We start from the raw sequence: 22,850 nt of genomic DNA, 5'->3' as shown, positions 1-22,850 counted from the left end.
TTTAATGTTTCTTTATAGGTTGAGAAAATCATCCTATTTTTGCACTAAATAACCCTTTAAAACCCCCACAGGAGTATGTAAAAATGCATTGTCACAAAGCTGAAAACGGGCATCAACATAGTGTTCCCCATCGTCTTTCACATGTCAGCCGTGGTTGTTTACAATGAAAACAATCACTTCCAACGGCCAACCAAAACCTAGACACGTAGGCTTGTACTACATGTCTGTGTTTGAATTTAAATTGTTTATGAGTTAGACGTTACAGTAGCACTGATAACGGCTAAACAGGATTATTTTAGTTTCTTTAGTGTCAGAAGTTGCACAAGTACAGCATTGCATCACTTTTACTTTGCTAATCAGGTCTGACCAAGTATGTAAAAGTCAAGTCAAGACCTGTGCATGGATGTCACTTGTACTGGTGCTGATTTGTAAGTTACACTTTGAATAACACATGCTAACTGGTATGGTACATTAATTACTTAGGAAAATAGCTTCTATTACATTAATTTTTAGCTCTTTCTACTAACCCATGGTTCAGGGTTGGGTCAAAATACTTGTAGTCTGTTTGATACAAATTACTTGGTAATTTTTGTGAGAGGTACACTATCCATTGGATTACAAAAAAACTGATCTAATCTGAATAGTTTTTGATTGCTTCATAAGCAAATATTGGACCTTATTGTAAAACATGGATGCAGTCAAAAATCTGGTTCCACAAATATTATTTTTTTCTCTTTTAACATCTCAAAACATTTTGCAAATGAAATGCATTTTTGCATATAGGATTCTTTTTTCTCCCATCTGGTACACCACATAGACACTGTATGTCAGATGCCCTTTTTATAAGTTAATAAAGATGGGTTACTGTGGAAAAATTTTTTCAGAATTTTAAAACTGACATATTTTAAAGACAATCAAAAAATGCTACTGATCTGATACGTTTTTTTTGTTTGTTTGTTTGTTTGTTTTTTCAAAATTTAATTTGGGCTGATTATAGTTACATTACAACCCAACCCTGTTTATGGTTTAGGTGGTTTTTGACTCCAGTTTGTAATAATGTCATGATCCCCAATGAGGACTTGATACTGTGAATGTGTCATTTTAGATTGTAAAACTGGATATTGTAAAATGTCTCGTTGATCCTATTATACTCCATGTTTATACTATATTTACATGATCTCAGTTAAACTACAAAAAAGTAGGATGTTACACCTGCACCTTCTTTTCACAATAACCAGCTGTAAATATCAGCAAATATTAATTCATGTCAAACTCTTAAAAGCCTGTACTTACAATAAAGATCCACAGCACAGATAATGTGCTCCCATGTGAACTCAGTAGGATCAGTAACATCAACCACTAAACGTTTCTACCACTACTTTTCTAAAGTGTCTTAACTCTTTCATGAGAACAAGGCACTGGCAGTTTGAGAAAGCAGAATAGTGGGAACACGCCCTCAGATCGTCCCCTGAAAGTGTCTGTCATGCTGACTGGAAAGAGTTTGTGGTAACTCTTGCAGCTTTGAGAAGTTACAAAATGTTTGTGTGTTATATGGGGATATACTGAGGTGTTCTTGATGTTCAACCCCCAACAAGAGTTAAAGTAAAAAGAGGTAATGCAGTGGTTATACTCAAATGAGGTTTAACATATCTGAAAAGCAGTATACACAGCTCCAGAGCGCTGCAGAAAGGTCATAAAAAGAGATATCATACAGTCATCGATTGGAGTCTGAGGATTTCTCTAAGGCTTGTCACAGACTGATGAATCAATAACCACTTCAGTTAAACCTTGGAAGCATCTCTGTTAATAGATCGGTTTGTTTTTCACATTACTGTACTCTCTTAATATACACAACTTCAAAGATAAATATTGTCACTCACACTTAGATCCCTCGCTTGGTCCTTTTGCATGTTCATATATTATTAGTTAAATGTCTCAAGCTTGTATCAAGTCTTTTCTTTAAATCTCAGTGTAAAATGTTTAGGTTTGGTCTTTGAGAGGCGTAAAGCAGGGCTGCTCAGAGAGTTTAACCCTGCTCCAGACTCTCTGTCACTTGCACAGCGGAGTACGTGGGTGCAGACGCCTGTCGGGTGAAAAAGGATGCAGCTCTTTTCGGCTTCAAGCGTTTGATTTCTTTTCCTGAAAGACAACAATGGACAAATATTGACGAGTTAATCAGCTGAAGGGGATAGTTCAGATTATTTTAAGTGGGGTTAGTCAGTGTATTACCTACAGTATATGGCGGCTGGCACACCTGTCAGTTTGGAGAGGCAGAGAGGGGCACAATTAAATTACTTATTTTGCCAATGGAGTTTGGTTGGTTTGGAGAGAGCTGTATTTGGCTTATATTATGGCGATTTCCCATCAGAAAATGCGATCTGATAAAGTGGTGAAAAAATTCTGTATATGGTGTGCTGTTTTTTTTTAAGGTGGACCTTTTTAAGTGGCTAAAACAACTTTTGTTGCTGACCCCATCCACAGCAGTACATTGCTGAGCCTCCATGCAGGTGCTCCTCTCTGCCTCTCCTGACGGGGTGTGTGCAGACCACAATCTATCTACTGATGAATAAGTACCTCATACACAATTCAAATAATCCATACTATAAATTTAAAATTACTACAGGAAGATCATCTTCTAGATCTAGAAATATTATACTGCAAATAGGCTACGACTCATAAATGCAACCAGCAGACTCACCATTGTCCACGTAGCTGATAGTGTTAAGTGAATGGAACCGGCTGCACACAACACTGTTTTGCCTGTGCAGCATCCCGCGCCGTCCTCCACGTCCATTCTTGTTGCCTTCTTGCTCAGCAGGCTGCTGAGACAGACCCACCTCGCCGTCCATTTCAGCTGCAGCCCCTCCCTCAGACGTAGACTTCAGCTCCACGCAAAACTCGATGAAACCGCTCATTAGCTCGGCCTGGTCAACAGAAAAATAAAATAGAAAGTTATTATGTCTGATCCTTAGGAGTGCACATAATAAACAGCTGTACTCTACTTTTTGATGGTGTGCTTGCTTTGGATTTAGGCCTGGTGAGATTAGGTATTACTGCCTCTCTGTTATATAATAACATCTCTTCACCATCTGGTGGCTGATGCAGTTCTTTTCAATCCAACAATCACTGAGCAAGGATGATATACATGGGAGCACAAAATCTTATTTTAAATCTATTAGATTTCAACACTAATATCAAGTGTTATGCTCCTCTGAGCAGCTGCACCTGATCCTGCAGCTCTAACAAACACCAGGTGCAGGGTGCTCTCTAGAGATGTCTGTGTATACTCATTTGAAGTGAGGCAAACATAAAAGGACTATATCTATCACGCTCTCCAGTGGCAAGACCTTCTTAAACTGATGTTCAAACTACAGCCAAGATCAACCACGACAGGTGTGACCCAAAAACAGCCAAACACCACAACTAACTGAGTAGTTCTGAGCCGCAATCTAAAGCCACAGTACACATGCTATTAAACAACTCTCCGCCATACAGATATTAATCTATGTGCAGGTGTTAAATATCCTATAAGGTTATTTGTGAATTTGATTTAAAGGACCAGTATGTAAGATTTACAAGGATTTATTTGGCAGAATATGGTGGAAATAGAACATAAATTTTATAAGTATGTTTTCATTTGCAATCTGTAAGCTCAACACTAGATGCCTCTGAATGCTACACACTGGTCCTTTAATTTCACAAACAATTTCTTACTTGTTTTGAGTAGATCTTTAGCAACTTGTTGACAGGAGTGCCATCTTCTTCTCCATCAAACTCCAGCCACAGAATGTGCGAGTCCCCCTCCTCCTCGGGGTAGCTGTGGTCCCAGGAAAGCTGATTGAAGCGCAGGCCAAGCAGCACATGCTGAAAGACAATATGTTAAACATGAGAAATCAGGATTTCATGACGAGAAATGAAAACTGCTGTGAATGCAGCATTGTGTTTACAGTTATTTGCCAGTGAATAAATGCTACAGTCCTCAATATCCAAGCAAGGTTCCCATTTTTTGCTTGCCACCTGCTGATTAAAGTGAAGGAGGTTAGCCCCAAAGTTAGCAACAACTTTGGTTCAGGCTAACTTAAAGTGGACTGACCTTTAATGTTGACCAGCTGCTCTCATTTTACTGACAAGCCATTCTCCTTCAAGTTTTGCTTAGCTTAGCCTAAACCTTTTCTAGTGTAAACCCTACAGCGCTCACCTTCTCTTTGACATCCATCACATAAACTCCTTCCAAGCAGATTCCAACACTGACAGCTTTGCGTTTTCCCCTTTGGAGAATCCCTTGCACTGGTTTGTCAATCTCCCCAAGGAAGAAAGCACACCTGTTTGTGCAGTTAAATTAAAATAAAACATAATAAATGAGAGGTGATTTGAGGTATATAAGTTAATTGAGGTGATTTTAACTTCTGTGGATAAAAACAGAGTATAAATGACTCATTAAACAAGTCCTTACCCATAATAAGGCAGAGCGTGACATGTGTTGAGGTACTGGTGTAGGAGCTGTGTGGGCTCAGGAGAGTTTCCAGCAGATGTGCTGATCTTTCTGTACGCCTCCAAGAGGTTCTGCTCCAGCCCTGCCTGACGGCTTGATTTCCCTCTCAGAGTGGAGAGCAAACCTCCACTCCCCATGGCAACATGTGCAGGCAAAAAAGACGACAGCTTCTTCTCTCTGTGGAAAGCAGACGAGACATTTGAAGCATCTTACCTGTTACCTGATTATATTCTATTCACAGTTCTTTTGTTAACTTTTACTGTCATGCCGTCCTTTGCAATCTACTGCATTAGTGCAATCTACCCTATAGTGCTACTGTACTGTGCAATTATGACAGTGCAGTTTGCTTTTAAATGGAGTTTTGACCTTCTCTCCTCAATTACTACCACTCACGATATTAAAAAACTCCTGAAGTGGAACAGCTTCTGTTCTTCTGCGTCATAAAAGACGTCAACAAATGATCACCTGGAGATCATCTGAAAAGAACATCCTGATCTCAAATATAGTCTCCAACCAGGAATAACATTAAAAAGCACAACTCCATTAGCAGATATCAAGATTATCACACTTACACAGTAGTTACTTGTTCTCAAGGATTTTATTTGACTGTATTTAGGACATGTTAGACAACATTTAATTTATGTCTTGAGGATAAACTAAGTGTCTTCTCTCCATCTAGTGATGGGAAAGCTAATATTATGCCAAATGATTTTTGGACTTGGATACATTCCTAATATTTGTTAAGATGCAGTACAGATTTTGAATTATCAACTTTGTTTTAAAAGTTTAAAAGCTTTTCTTTTTACAGTATGAAGCTGCAAAACAGTTAGTGGGAAGCAGACAAAAAACCACAAACTAAGACATTATTTCAACACTGTAAGTAACTTCTCCAATTATACAAATATCTCTTATAAAGAATGTGTTTGGAGAAGAAGCAGGAGTACCAATGTGGGAAACTAAGCAATGTACTACTGTAGACAGGGTCAGCAGCAAAATGTATTTTAGCCACCTAAGAATCAATATCAGTTTTAAGTGTGTGCTATATTTAGAATATTTTTACCACTTTACATAAGCCATTAACAATAATTTTACTACGCAGGACACAGGAGCTGCTGGTCTGGTGTTGCCTTGATCACTTTGTGTTCCTGTGTGACTCTGGTCTTCTAAGGGTTAGTTTGGATATACCAAAATCACACAATAACACAAACAGACCAGCAACTCCTGTGTTCTGTGAGGTAAAATTACGACTGCTTATTTAGCTAAACGCCTGTGGAGTTTGGTTGGTTTGGAGAGAGCAATATTTGGATTACATAACACCGATTTCCCACCAGAAAAAGCCTGTCTGATAGAAAGGTAAAGCGGTAAAAATATTTTAAATAAAGTGTACACTTAAACCGATGTTGATTTTTTTTCTTTTTTAGGTGGCTAAAATACATTTTGCTGCTGGCCCTGTCTACGGAAGTACACTGCTTATCGTCCTACACGGTTACTCTTCTCTGCTTCTCCAAACTGTGTACATGGCAACCGTCACCTACATAGGTAAGACACTGACTATGGTTAAGAACCTCATACAACCCCACTTCAAAAAATCTAAACTATCCCTTTAAAGTGTGCTGTAAATACCTAACATAAGACCAGTAATTAACTTCTTTAGTATTGCAGAATTCAATGTTCTGTGATACACTGGTCCTGTGAAGTATCTATAATTCTCAGCCCTTTAATCACAATCAAGTCTTTGTAAAGTAAAAAGACACACATGCCAAAGATCATCCCACTTGAATCAAAAATGTCATTCTGTGCATTCTTCCACTTGACTTACAAACAAACAAGCAACCGAAAAACACTGCTGTGACACAACGTGAGTGTTATCAACATTTTAAAAAGAAATCAAAGCCCCATCTAGCAAAAAAGGCCCTGTTGACCTTTGTCACAATGCCTGGAAGATTTTATCAAATGACAGCTTGTTGTCGCTGCTGATTGTGCCAAAGTACTTGGAGCAGTTCAGTCTATCAGATGCCCTTTAGAACATGTGGGTTGAGGAGGAACAGGAGCTTGGTTTTGTTTTTTTTGTGTTGTGTGTTTCTATTGCATCAAGCCGAAGTGAGGCATCCTCCCACTATTTGACAAAATGAACAGCAGGGGCAAGTGCATACTTCTTCATTTTCTAAAAAGCTGATCTATAACAAAGTCAACTGTGAACTTTACAAAATGCACATTTAAGCAAGTTCTGAACCCAAAAAACAGAAAGTCAAGTAGAATTATGTGTTGACAAAAAATGCGATGAAGTGATTATCTTACGAGAAAATGACATGGTTACAACACAGTTTTATACTATATCTAAATGCATTTCTGTTTCTCCATATTTCAAATTTTATCTATAATTTACTGAAAAATATGTTGAAAGAAATAGAAGATCGATACCACTCTCATGTCTGTTAAATAGGAAGCTACAACCAGATGATGATCGGCTTAGGTGAGCATAACTAGAAGCAGGGGGAAACATCTAGCTACCCTGGCTTTGACCAAAAGTATAAAAAACAAACAAAGACAAAAAAAAAAAACATCTGTACAAAAGCAATGGTCTAGTTTTGTAGGGAGTCAAGTGCTGTCTACAATTTAACAAACAAGATCAAATCTATATCTTCCAGTATAATGTGATGATGTTATATCTTGTAAGCTTTAGAGGTACTGGCACCTGTTTCCAAAATTTGTCCTGCCTGTAGGCATAGGCTACATTGAGTGAGAAAGAAAAGACACGTATTTCCCAAAATGTCTAACTATTCCTTTAAGAGAAGCCAAATCAAAAATAGAAAAGCATTTAAAATCCACATGTAGAATTTGTTTTTTAACCAACCTTATAGTAGTAATAAACTGTTGGCTGTCCAGACCAGTCCCCTCATCAAGCGCAAGTGACAAGGCTCCAAGACCCGCCCAGTGTTCGGGATCGCAGGGGTATCGACCTGTGAGAATGTTGCTCCTGGCCTCCTCATACAGAAGCCTCAGCACGGCCTCATCATTGATCTGCTCAAGAAGGAGCAGAACAACCATTCTAAGTAAAACTGACTCAGCATTTTGTTTGCGTCACAGGGTTTAAATACCAAATGATGGACAACAATGTCTTCACAGTTCACTCATATCTAACATTAACGAATGGTCTAGCAGGGAATTAGGGTTAATCGTACCTGAAGCTCTTTAGATTTAGGAAAAAACACATTCCGACGGAACTGGAGATATGGTTCATCTGAGGAAAAAGCAGAGGAAAATGACATACATCTGAGAAGCTGACCATCTGTATTTTCAGTCGTCACTGGATGAGAACACTTTGGTAGATGTGGGGGTATCTACAACTCACGTCCCCTCTAACCCATCAACCTGGACTGTGGGTGGACGCCCCATCTACTCCACAATAAAACATTATGACATTTGAGGGATTATGCAATACTGACAACACTTTGTGAAACATTTTTGTTTTATTAGTGCTAAGCTGTCACCGTTGTGTTACTGTGGCAAAGCACTGTGCAGCAGTGTCACCAGCTCTTCTCAAAGGACCTGCCACAACACAAACAAACAAGTGTGGGCTGATCTACTTTGACTGTCAAAGTCATGACAAATAACACCAGACTTTGAGTCAGTGGCTGACACCTCATTTACAACTTATCAGAATTATGTTACAGTTCATCAGAAGTCCATTTAACAGAGAAAAAAAAACAACAACAGTAGAGCAACATTTCTACATACTTTGTAAAAATCAAACTTTTGTGTCATCTCAGTTCTGTCTTCACCCAGTTAACTTATTAACATTATAATATAGAGTGTACAGGATAACCTATTATAACATGTTGAATCATAAGAGTTACTGTAACCTCTGATCAACATGTCAATGTCAATTATGTACCATAATTTCTCACAATCATTAAGTGTGATCATAAATAATAATAATCATAAATAATAAATAATTATGATCATACTTGTAGGGCTTAATGATATTATGTCAATGATATCATAACATTATAACGTTGTGAAGCAACACTAATAATACATTATTCATCTGAATGGATTATGGAAACTGCAACACACTTAATGGATAGGTTCACATTTTTTTCAACTGTCTTCAACAGTGTTTCCTCAACCAGTGATCTCTGGTTTCACTGTGGTAGAGGGATAGTCACACAGACAGGAAATTTGCACTAAAGAAGATTAACTTTAAAACTTCAGAAAGCATTTTATACAGAATGAGGATTGTATGAACAAGAGGAACAATTATAACCAAAGATTTTTTTTTCATTGTGTATATATAGGCATGGAAGTGTTTTAAGACACTGCATGCTTGACTATCCTTTAATCTTAGATTTAATGCTGAGTGACGATTATTTTCATAATCAATTGATCTGCAGGTTACTATCTTGATCAAGTGGTCTACAAAATGTCATAAAATTGTTTAAAAAAAAAAAAAAACAATTTTCTGAAGTCCTTGGTAACAAATTCACTTTTTTAGTCCGAACATCAGACCAAAATCCAAAGATATTAAATTTAATAATACATAAGACAAAAAAAACCCAATTTATTTCCAAATAGTTTCATCTCTATATAGATTAACTAACTTTTGAATGCAACAAAAAGAACAAATCCACTGGTCAGTTTCACTAAACATTCCTCATCCTAAAAGTGCTTCAAAATAATACCAGTATAATGTGAATGATGTAAGAGTATAAATGTCTACAGAGCCAACAATATCTACTGTATAAATATGTCATGTTGTCTGAACTAACATGGTAACTATTTAGTTACATTATTTTACAAGAAAATATTCACTAAAATGCAGGAACTATGACCTCTTCCCTGCTCTCTTTCACTGTATGGTTTCTCTTCGTGTTGTTCAATTTTTTTTACATTCCCCAGCCTTTACTTTGCTTGTTGAGCCACAAGTGTTTATTCCTTAGCATGCCAACTACCTCCTTTTCTATGTATTTATTCTAGGCAAACCTGACAGCACTTTTACCTCTATTTACCCTGAGTAAGCTACTAAGCACCAACAATTTATAAGTGTGCGATAAATCCACAGGGAACAGCTGCAGAGAGCTGGCTGTGCTCAGCATACAGACACACACTCTGTTATGAAACCAGGTTACTGAGAGAGACCAGCTCAAGGCAGGAAATCACAGAATGAATCTGCTGTACTTACACTGCAATACATTTACAAGCAGCTGGTAAGGAATCACATATTTCCCTGACACAACACCATATTTTTGAACCAAACATGGCATACAGCATTTTATGTGTTTTGGTGTATAAAGTTTATCCTGTTGCAGACTGATAATATAGCATTTTTGTTGTTTTTAGTTGGACTTTTGAAATTGAAGGCAAACTGAAGGGACTGTGAGCCTTACTTTATCTTATTATATAACAGTTTTTACAAATAATCTGCAGTTGATCTGTGGCAGTTTATATGTCTTATCATTTCAGTTATTTCAGTGGGGGAAGAAATCAAACAATAAAATATCGTCTAGTTTAAAAATGTACAGAGTATGTATTTTGCGAGGTACAGAAAACATGTTAAAGGTGATGTTGTTGCCAGCTTTTTACACAGAACCAAACAATGCCGACATAATGCTGCCCCAGTGTGTGATTTTAGATAGCATGCCAACGTTACAGAAGGAAAAGGCAGGGTGATCGGCCATGCCAGCTCCACCATTCCACGCAGATGTTGATTCAGCTCTGTTACTACCTGTGCTTGTGAAACAACATTGCCCTCCACATTGCGTGCTTGTAGGTTTTATACAGAACAGTGAGGCTGTATAAAAAGGGCTTTTGTCATACACAGAAATCTGGTTTCATGAAACACACCTTCTAATCCTTACACTGATTAAACAAATCAGGTTTCTTGTGCAGACAACCGCCAAAAAATGTTTATGTCATGCTTATTGCGTAAACCTAATGCAGTTTACCCAGTGCATGTAAACACAATGATATTCAGACCAAACTCTCACCTTGTGAAATGTCTTCCTCTGAGGCCTCAGTGAAACGATACAGGAGGTCCTGCCACTGCCGACACAGTTTGTACGGCTGATGTCTCGCCTTTAACTGCAAATCTAAGGAGTGATGAAGAGGAAAATGTAACTAACAGTCAGATGTCTCTGTTTTCCTCCTCTGATTCTTCTTCTCTTCTTGTGTTTGTTACTGTGATAGACTGAAGTAAGGTAAAATCATGTTAAAAAGTGTGGCCATTTGAAAGGCAAAGCCACAAAGTAAAACCAGATCATTTTCTGTGACTGACCATACTAAATACTAAATAATTTCTGCTGTAATAGTTGAATACATACATTTTATTCCGCATTCAAGTAGTAGGGCTATATCATTTAGGCTTGTTCATACAACTACTGTAAGCACATAACCTGCCTAATGTCCTGCCAAAAATATAATTTCTTTTTTTTTTTTTTTTTTTTTTTTGAAAGAAAGAAGCATCCATATACACATCAATAATCTCATATCCAAGATCTTCCAGATTAATAGTTGCAGCCTTTATGGGTATAAAAAGTGTGGGGAAAAGTTCTTACCAAGCAGTGGAGAACAAAGCCAGAAGGCAAAAACATCCTGTACAGACTCAGGAATATTGAGAGCCTCACGAACACTGCGACCCAACTCCTGCACATTGATGGTGCCAAGCCCTTCTACTGATAAGTGTACTGCACTCTCACCAAACAGGTATATAAGCACATCTTGAGCTGAAAGAACAAACACAAATAAACAAAATGAAACAAATAAGAAAGAAAAAAATCTTCATAAAGTCTTCACTTCAAATTTGTATACATTCTATAAAGTTTATTTGCTACAAATAAAGACAATGCACATTAGAAAAGACTGAAGAGTGATTTTATTCTCTATGAGTTACATTAATGTTATTTACAGCACCGTACCACGGGAAAGTGTTGCAGAGGAAGCAACGCTTCCTCTTTGTGAGTGGTCATCTGATGAATCTGGAGGAAAACTGCAGTCATCTCCTTCCATCTCTAATCTGAAACACAAATATCAAACACAAAATCAGTCAATAATTTATGCACTGTAACATAACATGTAAGTTACAACATACTTTAGAAATGGCCTGAAAAACTCTGTACACCTGGACTGGAGGGGTACTCAAGAACAATATTAATGTGTGCAATAGGTGAAAAAACATGAAGCACTTACGTGGCTGTCACTTAAAGACTGAGTTGCACAAATGCCAACATAGGCAGCACATCTGCAGCTCCCTCCTATCTAGTCATGCAGAATCAAAGATTTGCAGAATCTGCTGATTATTGTCATGATTGATATTTTTTTAGTCAAAAATGTTTGAAAAAAAAAAAAAAGTTAAAAATACTCATTATTATTAAATTGCTTCTTTTGTCCAATCAACCAAGAAATATTCATTTACTATCATTAATGACAAAGAATAGCAACAAATTCTTACATTTAATAAGCTGGAACCAGGAAATGTTTAACACTTTTGCTTGAAAAATGAGTGAAATGATTAACGTATTATCTTTCCATTGATTAATCGATTGATTGCCAAATCATTGCAGCTCTAATGCAGAATACATTACACAAGCTGCCTAAACGTGTCTGTCTGATGTGGGACATAGGAACTAGAGATACTCCTTTGATCTAAATGATAGATTGGACGGCACACCTACAAAAATGTGGTGGTTTGTTGACAGGGAACTTCATGTTTTCTTAAAATCCAAGTTATCTATGCAAAGCTGTCTATGTGATGCTCATACTAACATTAGTCTCATATACCTTGAAATAAAGACCTTACTAGCTGCTTCAGAGATGACTGGATAGATATTAGCAGTAGTATCTTCACACTGACACATGCCACTTCATCCACATCTTTCAGTCATGTGTCAATAAACAAGTAATCAGGCTAATTTAGCCCGTATCTCCACATGCACCAGCGCCTCCATGTGGTGTTAGAATGGAAAAGACCCTGTACAATCAGAACATCCCAGCCGACTACTGTTGACCTCACCCTGATGAACTACAATTATTCTTTGACCCTAACATGTCACTGTTAGACAGCCCTGTTCATCTGGCATTTCATAGACTTCCTACATTGATATATAAGCTTAAGTACAGAAGGGAAGTAGACAAATTACAGAGACATAACGACAATATCCCGAGGCCTGAGGGACAAGGGCTAGCTAGCTAGCCAAGTTTGACTGAATTGTCCAATACATGTCCAAACAAACCCAAACAATGGACGAAATGTCCCAGGGAACTATTCACCGCCACTGCATTTGATTTGGGTAGCTAAAAGGTATAGGAAGCTATCATGCTAGCTATTAGCGTAATGATAATGACAGTAAACGTAACTGCTAAAACATAACTTAAGATGTAATAATACATTTTCAGTCATCAGTTTGACAACGACTTTGTCACTTCAGTGGTGAGCGTTAGTTAGCTACATTTGGTGTTTACCCCAACAGTCTGACAAACTGTTAACAGCGAGTGAAGGAACAAAATGTTGTCCACCTACCTGCCACTTAGTGTAAATTTCCCACCACTTGCTGCTAATGCTCTGAGTGGAGTCCTGTCTGACTGTTGTAAATAAGTTACTGTCGCTAAAAGCATTAGCTAGTCAGCTATTTGCTGTTATTCCCCTGGCTATTGCTAGCCAGTTGTCTAAAACTAGCTCTAGCTTTCCGGGCAGCTGCAACAGTTGCAGTGTGTGACCCAAGAATGATTCGCTCTTTCTGAGCGACTCGTCACTGGGTGTGACAATGACTCTGAGAGATCCGTAATGGCACGTCTTCATGGGGTATTTATGGACGTAGTAACCACTAAAACCAGTAAGAGCAACAAACCAATGTGTTCGTGGGGAGATAATTTGAATGTACATTGACTAACAGACTGTGTGCATTTTGAACGCATTTACACGGAACAGGTTCAAAATGGTCTAATCTTGAGAGTGAGTCGAACAACGAGAGCGCGGTTCATTCACGTCACGTGATCAAAACGTCATCGCATCTGTATCTACTCCGGCAGAGGATTAATTATGTCATCTTCTGTAGCTTCTTGCTGAGATATATATTTATATATGTACACGCACACACATATATATAGTCTGTATGTATATATATATACATATATTAAGTCGTAAACAGTAGTTTGCAACCATAATGTAATTCTGTATAACACTTAAGTCTACTGAGTCCTGAATCAAATATGTGGTAATGTTAACTAACTGGCATTAATGTTAACCAAGATATTAATTCATACATGAGTTAATATGTTAACTACGGCATTAATTCATGCATTAGTTAATGTTAACTACGGCATTCATGCATTAGTTAACATGTTAACTTAAGCCTGTGGACTAGGTGTTGTTGTACCATATTTACACTCTTATTTTGTCCCATTTTCTTCCTTTTATGCTGCTTTAATTCATATTGCGTATTTTTGTTAGTGTACTTTTTTCCTTTTATGCTGCTCCCTTAATTGCATTTGTTTGCCTTTTTTTTTTTTTTTTTTTTACAAAGTTTACTCCAATTTGTACTGCAATGTACCAGTGCAAAGGGCAATAAATCTCTTGAATCTTGAATCCAAGTTCACATAACTCTATTAATATCCATAATTTTAATATATCTCTAATGCAATCAATCACAGTAACATGCAAAGGTTGTTATAAGCTACAGCCTCAAAAATAACCATAAATCAATGCCTCTCCAAGTCTCAAAAAAAAAGTATTAAAGATTAAATGACAGTGGACGTATTTCAGTTATTTTATATCAGGGTCAAAATTATCTTGGTTGTTTTCATCATAATGTTTTCTAGAAATTAATAACGTCCAAAATAATTATAAGCTGTTTTTTCCAGTAGACTTTAATTACATAACTAATAATGTTATAAGAGAGAAATATTTTTTGGTAGTCTATTCTTAAGCTCCCCTGGGAACCCAGTCTGTATCCTTGCATAATAAATACAGTATATTGGCAGAATGAGGGTTAAAAACCATAATGAATAGACCTTTTTTCACAGCAGCCATTTTCACATGAAATAGTAGAAACACAGGTGTTTCTAGTGATACTAATGAATTAATACATTCACGTCAAACAGATTCAGGGTGCTGGTGTTGTGCATTGGCTCACTGGAAAGGCATTGCTACACTAACTAGTCCTTAATTAATATGATTAGTAACACCTCTGAGTTTAAACTACTATTTCATCTCAGTATGGCTGCCATGGAAAAGGTTACTTGCACAATATGATATCCAGTATACCCAAATTATACAATGGAAATATTAGACACCTAGCGGTAAGCATAAACAGTACACCTTTAAAAAGAGACAAGCTAAAGCATGAGCAACAGCATTTAGCAACATGCCAGCTAATCAATATAGTAATTAAAATTGATGATTACAATTGTATTATTAAGATGTACGGATGGGAGCTTTTTTCAATAAGAACACGTGAGAAGCCCCTGAGACCTTTATTTGTGATTCTACACTCAATTGTGTTCGATTCTAGGACTACATGAGAGTGCCACTGGTAAAGACGCCTGCCTAACCTGAGAAAATCACTCAAGACACAGTCGTGTTTTTTTTGAAAGGATCTTTAATAAAGCTGTTACAAATAGATCCCAGAGATAATCCAATCTTTTGTTTCTGGCAATAAAGAGAGTGTGAAATAATTCTCTCTTATATTTAATGAATTGGTCAGGGTCTTGGGGAAAGAACACAAACTCTTGACACTGTGTGTATTTGATATTTCAGTGTAGTTCACTCTGCATCTTCCAGCCACCTGACGCAGGTGTCGAACTGCAAAGGCAGCAGGTTGAGTATTAACAAATGGGATTAAAAGCTTTAACAAAGGTGTCAGAACAGAGGACACACTTGATAGCTTTCACTGCATTACTGACATCGATTAATCATAATCCTTCTATTCCTTTCACTGACAGGGAGAGGAGAGGCAGGGAGAAGTTAGCAACAGAGCACCAGTCAATGGAGGCTGACACCTGACATGTGAAATATATAATATCTGCACTTACTGTAATTCTATTAGAAAAAGAAGAAAAAAATGACCCCACTCCAATTAGTAAATTCAAACTTTAATAAATCATGTTACATTAAGTCATAGTCTTGTTGCGCAGCAGAGTATTGTGCCTCATGTCTCTCTACAGTCAGCTTTACATCCTTGTTTTTGTATGACCAAACATAATTTTGTACATTGCCTCATGATTAAGAGGGGATTGCTTCATTGCTTTTAACACAGACCTGGTCAAATGCAATGAAGTGATATTGTGTATGTGGAACCGTAAGCAGATATAACAGTAAAGGGCTTATAATTCATGTAAATAACCGGGAAAAAATAAGATTAAGAATTATGAATATGCTCTGTAATTTTGAGCATTTTAATTATTTGTATTGTGTATTGATGAGTCAGAAGAAACTAGAAGGGCACTCAGAAAGCGCAGACCTCTGCCACGGCCAAATGCCTACAATGTTAATAAAAGTGAAAAATAACTGGCATATTCTTTTCCGCTCCAAAATTTAATGGTCTCTTCCTTGGCCGATGCTACACCTTTACACCGAGTTTCATGAAAATCGGGCCAGTAGTTTTTCTGAAATCCTGCAGACAAGCAGACAAACAAACAGCACCGAAAACATAATCTCCTTGGTGGAGGCAATCATGGGTTTGTAACCTCTGTGGGTATCTTTTCTGATGTTACGAGGTTAACAGAGGGGGAATCAGTTCAGCATGGAATTTGAATGGGTATGGTAATATATTATGCATTTACTTTACATGTGATCAGTCATTTGACAATAAAAAATACTATGCCTAAATCTGTAAAATTCACAGAAATTTGTGATTACCTTTCTGTATTCATGTTCAAATAATTATTAATTAGTTGCCCTCTCTGTGTAAAAATTATTTACATGTGTGTTCATCTTTTGTGGTTTAGGTGGTAGCTGGAGTAGTAGCTGGAGCAGCAGCTGGGGTGCCCTCTTCCACCTGGTTTGTAAGCAGGAAGAACTTGAGCACGGGGTTGACATACTCCATGATGGTCTCTTTGACTCCTTTCTCCAGCAAGTACCCTTCTGTCTCGATCTCTGTGTTCTCCTTCCCTGCCACTGCTTCCATGGAGGTCTGCAGGAACCGCAGGCTCACAAGCACAGAGGCCTGAGAGGAGGAACATGGGGAAATGGGGGAGTGAGTTAGATGAGCAGTTTCCATTAGAGAACATCAACAAGACTCCACATGATGAAGTGGTGACTGATGAATATTGTAAAAACTGAGTGCATAAGACCCAAGAAACTAATGAAAGCACAACTTTAGAACTTAATTTACTGACTTCAGTGGAAATGGATCATATTTTATTGCGCTAATATTTTCTGGTTTCTGGTCTGATGTCCAGCTGCTCAGCTTCAACTCATGTTTATTTAATTACAGAGTTTCATTTAGCTTACTTGTTGCTAAAGTAGCTAATGGTAACTGTTAGCTGTTATAACTGGTTAACAGAATCAGGCTCAGCAGCCTCCTAGTGAACACAACTGGTCACTAGGACAATAGTGACAGTGAGACTGACAGGGAATATCGAGTTCATACCAAGGTGGTACTCTTGCTGGGTTTGACTCCCAGCACCTCAGAGCTAACTGAGCTAATGGCAGCAGTTAGCTAACCTATTTTAGCTCAGATAGCCCTGGGGTGCTGGGAACCAAAGCTGGTAACCTGTTCCTTGTGTCAAACTGGAGTTCATTGGGAGCTCCCAGCCTGAGAAGATATGACCGATATCCCTCCTAGTGTTACATCCATGGACCACCATAGCTACATTTGGGGAGGGGTGTAACACAGTAACAAACAGCAATTATGTCTATTGTAAATGCTAGTCTATGTCCGTGATAAGTCCCACCCTAGCTGCCTGTTTTACAGGAAACACATAACCAACAAGCACTCTGCTAGCTGACTCATGGGAACTTGGCTAATCTTAACAAAATGCTACCTAACTAGTTAGCTAATATCAGCAAAACATTAGCTAACTAGATAACTAGTGATTGATGTGGAGTAGCTAGCTACTTTAGCTAACTTAAGATGTGAATATATGTTGTTTTTACAGGTCCCCTAGTAACACCTTTTAGACAGCTTCAAAATTTGGTTTTATTTTCAACATATCCAAGCCTAGCACATAGCATATTAATGAAGAGGACTTTTTTTTTTGAAAGCATGAAAGCATGTCCCACCAAACTCTGCCTCAGATTGGCTTACCCTTATTCTTATTCTTACCCTAACCCTACCCATTTACACTCCTTATCCCTTCAACCTACCCAGCCCAAATGACCCAAATCAACAAAGGCAACGAGTACAAGCCAGTCAGAGTCAGAGTAGGGCAGGCCATGATCTCAGCATCCTTGAAAACATTTAATTGTATACAGGAAACAGGAAAGGAGAAAGTTGACTGAGGTACCAAGCTTGAAAAGGGGCAGAACTTAACAAGGGTTAACTGACTCTTTCAAGTCAGGATTCTCATTAATGAAATCTTTGAGTTATACATCTGCAAGAAATGCATTTTAACTTTGCATGTACTCTCACATACTGGTCACTGTATATACAGAATGGGGAGATACCTTAAAGGCTGTGCCAATCCCTAAAAAGCTAATGTAATTTCCCTGTCCAAATTAAAAACTTACCTTAGCACCACCACCTGCCTGAAATCACTTTAAACTTCTCATAGCATACCTGTAAGATGAAGACTGACAGTACTCCAGCTCCAATGGTGTTCATCAGGCCCATGTAGTAGTGGACCAGGGCCTCTCTGCAGCCTCGGAGGTAGATGTTGAGCTCCTCAGTTTGGTAATCATAGTTATAGTGAGCCGAGTTGTTGGTGAGCTGATACTGGATGCATGGTCGTGGAGAGCTGGGGTTGCAGCAACTGAATGGGACTCCATCTAACAGGTAACGGCCATCCACATTGCTCTTCACGCGGCTAAGGAAACAAGTGAAATATATATTTCAGATTTGAAACATGTTACTCTATGATTGCTCATCTGCACTGTAATCGTATGTCAACTTACTCTTTCACTTCTTTAGAGTTGAAATCAAGGTAGCGGTTGCTGATCCACTGGACCTCAAACCAGTCCCTGAAGTCATTGTTTCCGCAGCACTGAAACTCCATCTGCAGGCGATCGATGTTCTGTTTCTGGAAGCAGCGCCCCGGGGTGTCCGTGTCCTTATAGAAGCGGATGCCGTTCCTCAGACCAGCCTTCAGGGAAGACTCCAGAGTGCCCTTCATCGCATAGCTCATGATGACAGCCAGAAGCATGAGGACAGTGAAGAAACAAGAGACGGCAAAATAGGGCTTCAAGAAGTTCTTCCAGCGAGGAAATCGGCCTGCGTCTAGAGCATCCTGACAGATCTTTGACGAGAAGTAGTTGATACCCAAGGAGGCCAGACCAACGATCATGAGGGTGTTGGGCACAATATGTATGTCTGAGTTATCCATTACCTGTAAGTAAATGACATAGTAATATAATTGATATGAATTTGTTTGCTGTGGGAAACATTGCAAACATACATCAGAATATACCCTGTTAAAACTTCTGAATAACCTGAAAATCGCACCAGTTATTAAACACCAGTTATTTCCCACTGAAGCTATATGTTGCTGATAATGAGAAACATATTGAGACCTGGCTGCTATTACTTGCAGATGTGTAAATTATAGATGCATTGTGCCTCATTGTATGAACATATCTAACTATTCTGGCCTGACTTTACAATGTGTGTTGACGAACCCCAAAAGCTCAAAAGATTTGAGAGTTCAGTCTTTAGGGGAGATCTCATAAATCAGTGGTTCTCAAACCTTTTCTGTCATACCCCCTTCAAAACCCAAAAAAGTTCATTTTATATAAATCAAGGTCAGCAAAATTGACCTCTCCTAGGTCCCTCCCCTTTTTGCACTGTGCTCTAATATTCTAATTAGTGAGCTGTACATCAATTGTTAGCAAATTACATCTGATAGCTAATGTTAGCAAAAAGCTAACTAACTATAGCAAATATACAGTAATTGTTGGCTAGTTAGTTAGCTTGTGTTTTGCTTATGTTAGTTAACTTAAGATGTGACACTGTCACAGGCCTCCTCCAGCAACGTCTGTTAGCCATCTTTAATTTTTTTTTTTCTTTTCAACATAGTCGAGCCTCACACAAAGCATATCTAAGTACAGGAAACAGGAAAGGAGAAATTAGAGGTTTCAGTGGATACCGAGCTCACTTAACGGTCACTGGAGCATGGAGCAAAAAGGGGTGGGACTTAGGTAGGGTCAATAGCATCAGCAAACTCTTGTTTGGTCATTTTCTCTATGTAAATCACTACAGTTTGAGAACCACTCTCTTACATACATGTATAATTATTTTAATCATTCAGGATTGCAGTCAGTCATTTATTAATTCAGAATTAAAAGCATGACAGTTTAATCAGTCTTCTGAGCAGCTCACTTCAAGCTGTTGAGGCTCAGCTGTGTTGTTCAAGGGCACCTACAGTAACTGCAGTTGCTGATGAGGAGAAGAGTCATCCACTCACTCAGTCCAGACTGTGCAAGTAGGATTCACACCCACACCGTCCCTTGTTCAATCTAGTAATGCCAGTGAGGTTATAAAGTATATGAGACGTTATATTAAAGTCTTTGGTGTAAACTACAATGTAATAAACACACCATACTTATTGTGTGTCTTTCATTTATAATACATGTCCATTTACACTTTTTACAGCCATGTAATCAAAACGAATCAAAAAGGGCTTTCTTGGTCACAGGATACGTGGATACCTGAAATGGTGTGAATAACATAGCAATAGCTGTAACATAGCTGTGCAGAGATTTGCAGAGATGTGCAGAGAGCCATTTTTGAGGCTGAAAATAATTATCAAACTATTTAAGTGTAGGAATAAAATACATCAAAATAAGCTAAAACTATGTAGGCTTAATAATAATGCAAAATTGTGATGGCGGCCTTCAAATGTCATCAGGGATTAGAGTGATGAAGACTGACAAAGCCTGGTTTATGAAATGATGAGTCAGGATCCAAACTGGGTCACAGGTGTATCAACCTCTTGTTGCTCTCCAGTTAACAAGGACAAGGCTTTTTATAGCTAAACTAGGGGGCTAATATCTGTGGTGTGACTATTGTCACCCATGTGCAAATAGACACTTTGTTTATTGTATCCAAACTCTCATTTTCTCCCAAAAAATTTGTGCCAACTATTTAAACGTAAGACAGGCAGAGGTGATATCTGCAGGTGTACTTGATGTTATTTGTGTAAATCCCTTAATTTGTGTGTAATCAAGTATATCATCTTGCAACTTCAAAATATGCTATTTCTCAGTATAGATATTTACTGTGTGTGTAGTATAAGGCAACTAAAGGCAACTAGGAATATTGATTATCTTCCCAGTATGAAGAGAACCGGACAGTGTATAGTTACACTGAGAAACATCATTACATGCCACTCACTTTTTTCAGTTAAAATGTAGGTAATTACACTTTTGATTGTTGGAATTTGTTGCTAACTTACATGTAAAAAAAAGAGAGAGACAAAAAAGTTTTAGAGTTATGATGCTTCAGAATTCTAACATGTAAATGTTGAGAAGTACCTCCTGCCTCCTGCGGAGCTCCGTCTTTAGGATGCAGCCCAGGCTGAAGGTAATGGCTCCGGCCACTGTGGCACTCCAGGAGAGCAGCCACAGTCCCTGGGCTAACTTCACCCTTTTCTGAAAGGGGAACTTCATCTTCATCACCACCATGGTTGCAGCGAGGGGATCCGAGCCTTACCGGGGGAATAGGGGAAGGAGAACGACGAGGCAACAAGGGACGATGCTGTGCTTTGTCTGCAAGGAAGAAGGAGAGATGAGAGGCATGACAAAACAGATAGTCGACACTGAATTTGGAAAACAAATCAGCCGCAACAAAGACAGTGCAGTTAAAAACACACTAGTAATTGCTGAGTGAGAACAAACTTATATCCAAGAATGGAAAAAGTTAGAGATGTTAGAAAATAATCCTTAGCGAAAAAATCAGTCTCAGTTCTCAAGTGCTGTATTTCCAATTAAACAGACATTGGTGCATCAAAATTCACCTTATTTGATTCCCCAAAAAGTGTTGAAAAAAGGTCCAGATATGTCCAGTGACCACTATGTGCCGTCCAGTGTGCCACACAGTGGATTTTGGCACACTGGATTTGGCAAACCTGGATGCTGGGAGCGTCTTACCTCTAATGCCTACCTATCCTCTTAAACTGGCCTGTGAATCCAGGCCATTGTCGGCTCAGCACCCATCACTCATACAGAGGAGCATGTATAACAAAACTAATTGAACCTGGCAGGGAGGTGGATATAGTTATGAGGCATTAACTGTCTAACACTCATCCTCATGACAGAACTTCAAATGCAAACAACTGAAATATAGTTGAGATTAAAATGAAATTGAAATGAGATATGTATTTAGATAAATAAAGAATTTTGATAAATTCCACATTTGGTTGATTTCCAATTTCTGTTTCTTATGTGTGAGATTTAAAGGAAGAGTTGAAAGTTTAAAAAAGACATTAATATATATGGATAATTCCACATTTATGAAATGTTCTTATAATACCCATGAAGAGCGCAGAGGGATATATATATATATATATATATATATATATATATATATATATATATATATATATATATATATATATATATATATATATATATAGTATTCTCTTTATACTGGTCATAATGTTTGGTTGTTTGCTGAATTTCAGACAGAATCAAGACAAGGGGAAGTTATTCTTTTTGCCACCCTGCAACTGATTCTACTCTTTCTTTTTTTATACAAATCACAACCAGGTACAGGATTCCTCTCTTCATATTCTTCACGCTAATCCAGGTCAGGGTCACAACAGGACAGCTTCCTTTCACCTCCAAAGTGCTCTGAGGCCAGCTGGGAGATAAAGTCCATGTCCTGTGCCTGAACTAAGGGTTCTGATGAAGTTCTGATGAAACACATAGTAAGCATTATGCTGCATCTGTAGAGTTAAACTTGTAGTCCATAATATTTAATACAGTTCATACATCAATAAGAGTCCCCATGCCAGCAGCTCTGAGGCTGCACTTTGAGCTACATGCTAATTTTATCATGCTATCATCCTCACAATACATGCTGATATTTACCAGGTGTTGTGTTTACCATGTTTACCATTATTGTTTAGTGTGTTAACACATTCACGTGTGCTAATTAGCACTAAACACAAAGCACAGTGGCTGATGGGGATGTCATTACATATGAAGGTATTTATTAATTGATTTATTATTTATATAAACAGCCTGCTAAAGCGCCCCAACTTGACTCAG

General features: G+C 38.0%; 2 protein-coding genes across 2 annotated transcripts; both read right to left on the bottom strand.

Annotated features, from left to right (window-relative positions):
* Positions 1 to 1,074: 1,074 nt before the first annotated feature.
* frmd8 (FERM domain containing 8) lies at positions 1,075 to 13,217 on the bottom strand. The gene is made up of 11 exons (XM_084730821.1): positions 13,008 to 13,217; positions 11,407 to 11,504; positions 11,047 to 11,214; positions 10,480 to 10,581; positions 7,675 to 7,733; positions 7,347 to 7,513; positions 4,454 to 4,669; positions 4,199 to 4,322; positions 3,715 to 3,864; positions 2,699 to 2,924; positions 1,075 to 2,139 (listed from the first exon to the last, which is right to left on the bottom strand). The coding sequence occupies exons 1-11, from the start codon at positions 13,100 to 13,102 to the stop codon at positions 2,027 to 2,029; spliced, it is 1,518 nt and encodes a 505-aa protein (XP_084586947.1). The 5' UTR covers positions 13,103 to 13,217; the 3' UTR covers positions 1,075 to 2,026.
* Positions 13,218 to 16,005: 2,788 nt separating this feature from the next.
* On the bottom strand, positions 16,006 to 21,732 carry rom1a (retinal outer segment membrane protein 1a). Its single transcript, XM_084730820.1, has 5 exons — positions 21,596 to 21,732; positions 21,114 to 21,347; positions 18,540 to 18,970; positions 18,205 to 18,451; positions 16,006 to 16,650 (listed from the first exon to the last, which is right to left on the bottom strand). The coding sequence occupies exons 2-5, from the start codon at positions 21,261 to 21,263 to the stop codon at positions 16,429 to 16,431; spliced, it is 1,050 nt and encodes a 349-aa protein (XP_084586946.1). The 5' UTR covers positions 21,264 to 21,347; positions 21,596 to 21,732; the 3' UTR covers positions 16,006 to 16,428.
* Between the last annotated feature and the right edge of the window lie 1,118 nt (positions 21,733 to 22,850).

This window comes from Lutjanus erythropterus, chromosome 11 (genome assembly GCF_056507025.1).
Source record: "Lutjanus erythropterus isolate fLutEry1 chromosome 11, fLutEry1.hap2, whole genome shotgun sequence".
In the NCBI taxonomy this organism is placed as follows: Eukaryota; Metazoa; Chordata; class Actinopteri; order Lutjaniformes; family Lutjanidae; genus Lutjanus; species Lutjanus erythropterus.
Note: the sequence above shows the minus strand (reverse complement) of the source record. Positions and strands in the feature narration are given on the sequence as shown.

What these genes read in the sequence shown, in the direction of transcription:
- rom1a (XM_084730820.1), bottom strand. Translation starts at nt 21,263, where the DNA reads ATGGTGGTGATGAAGATGAAGTTCCCCTTTCAGAAAAGGGTGAAGTTA. An exon ending in AACTCTAAAGAAGTGAAAGA is followed by an intron (nt 18,452 to 18,539) that starts GTAAGTTGACAT and finishes TTGTTTCCTTAG; the next exon opens with CCGCGTGAAGAGCAATGTGG. An exon ending in TGTCAGTCTTCATCTTACAG is followed by an intron (nt 16,651 to 18,204) that starts GTATGCTATGAG and finishes TCCTCCTCTCAG; the next exon opens with GCCTCTGTGCTTGTGAGCCT.
- frmd8 (XM_084730821.1), bottom strand. Translation starts at nt 13,102, where the DNA reads ATGCTTTTAGCGACAGTAACTTATTTACAACAGTCAGACAGGACTCCA. An exon ending in GCTTTGTTCTCCACTGCTTG is followed by an intron (nt 10,582 to 11,046) that starts GTAAGAACTTTT and finishes ATCACTCCTTAG; the next exon opens with ATTTGCAGTTAAAGGCGAGA. An exon ending in AGAGGAAGACATTTCACAAG is followed by an intron (nt 7,734 to 10,479) that starts GTGAGAGTTTGG and finishes CTTTTTCCTCAG; the next exon opens with ATGAACCATATCTCCAGTTC.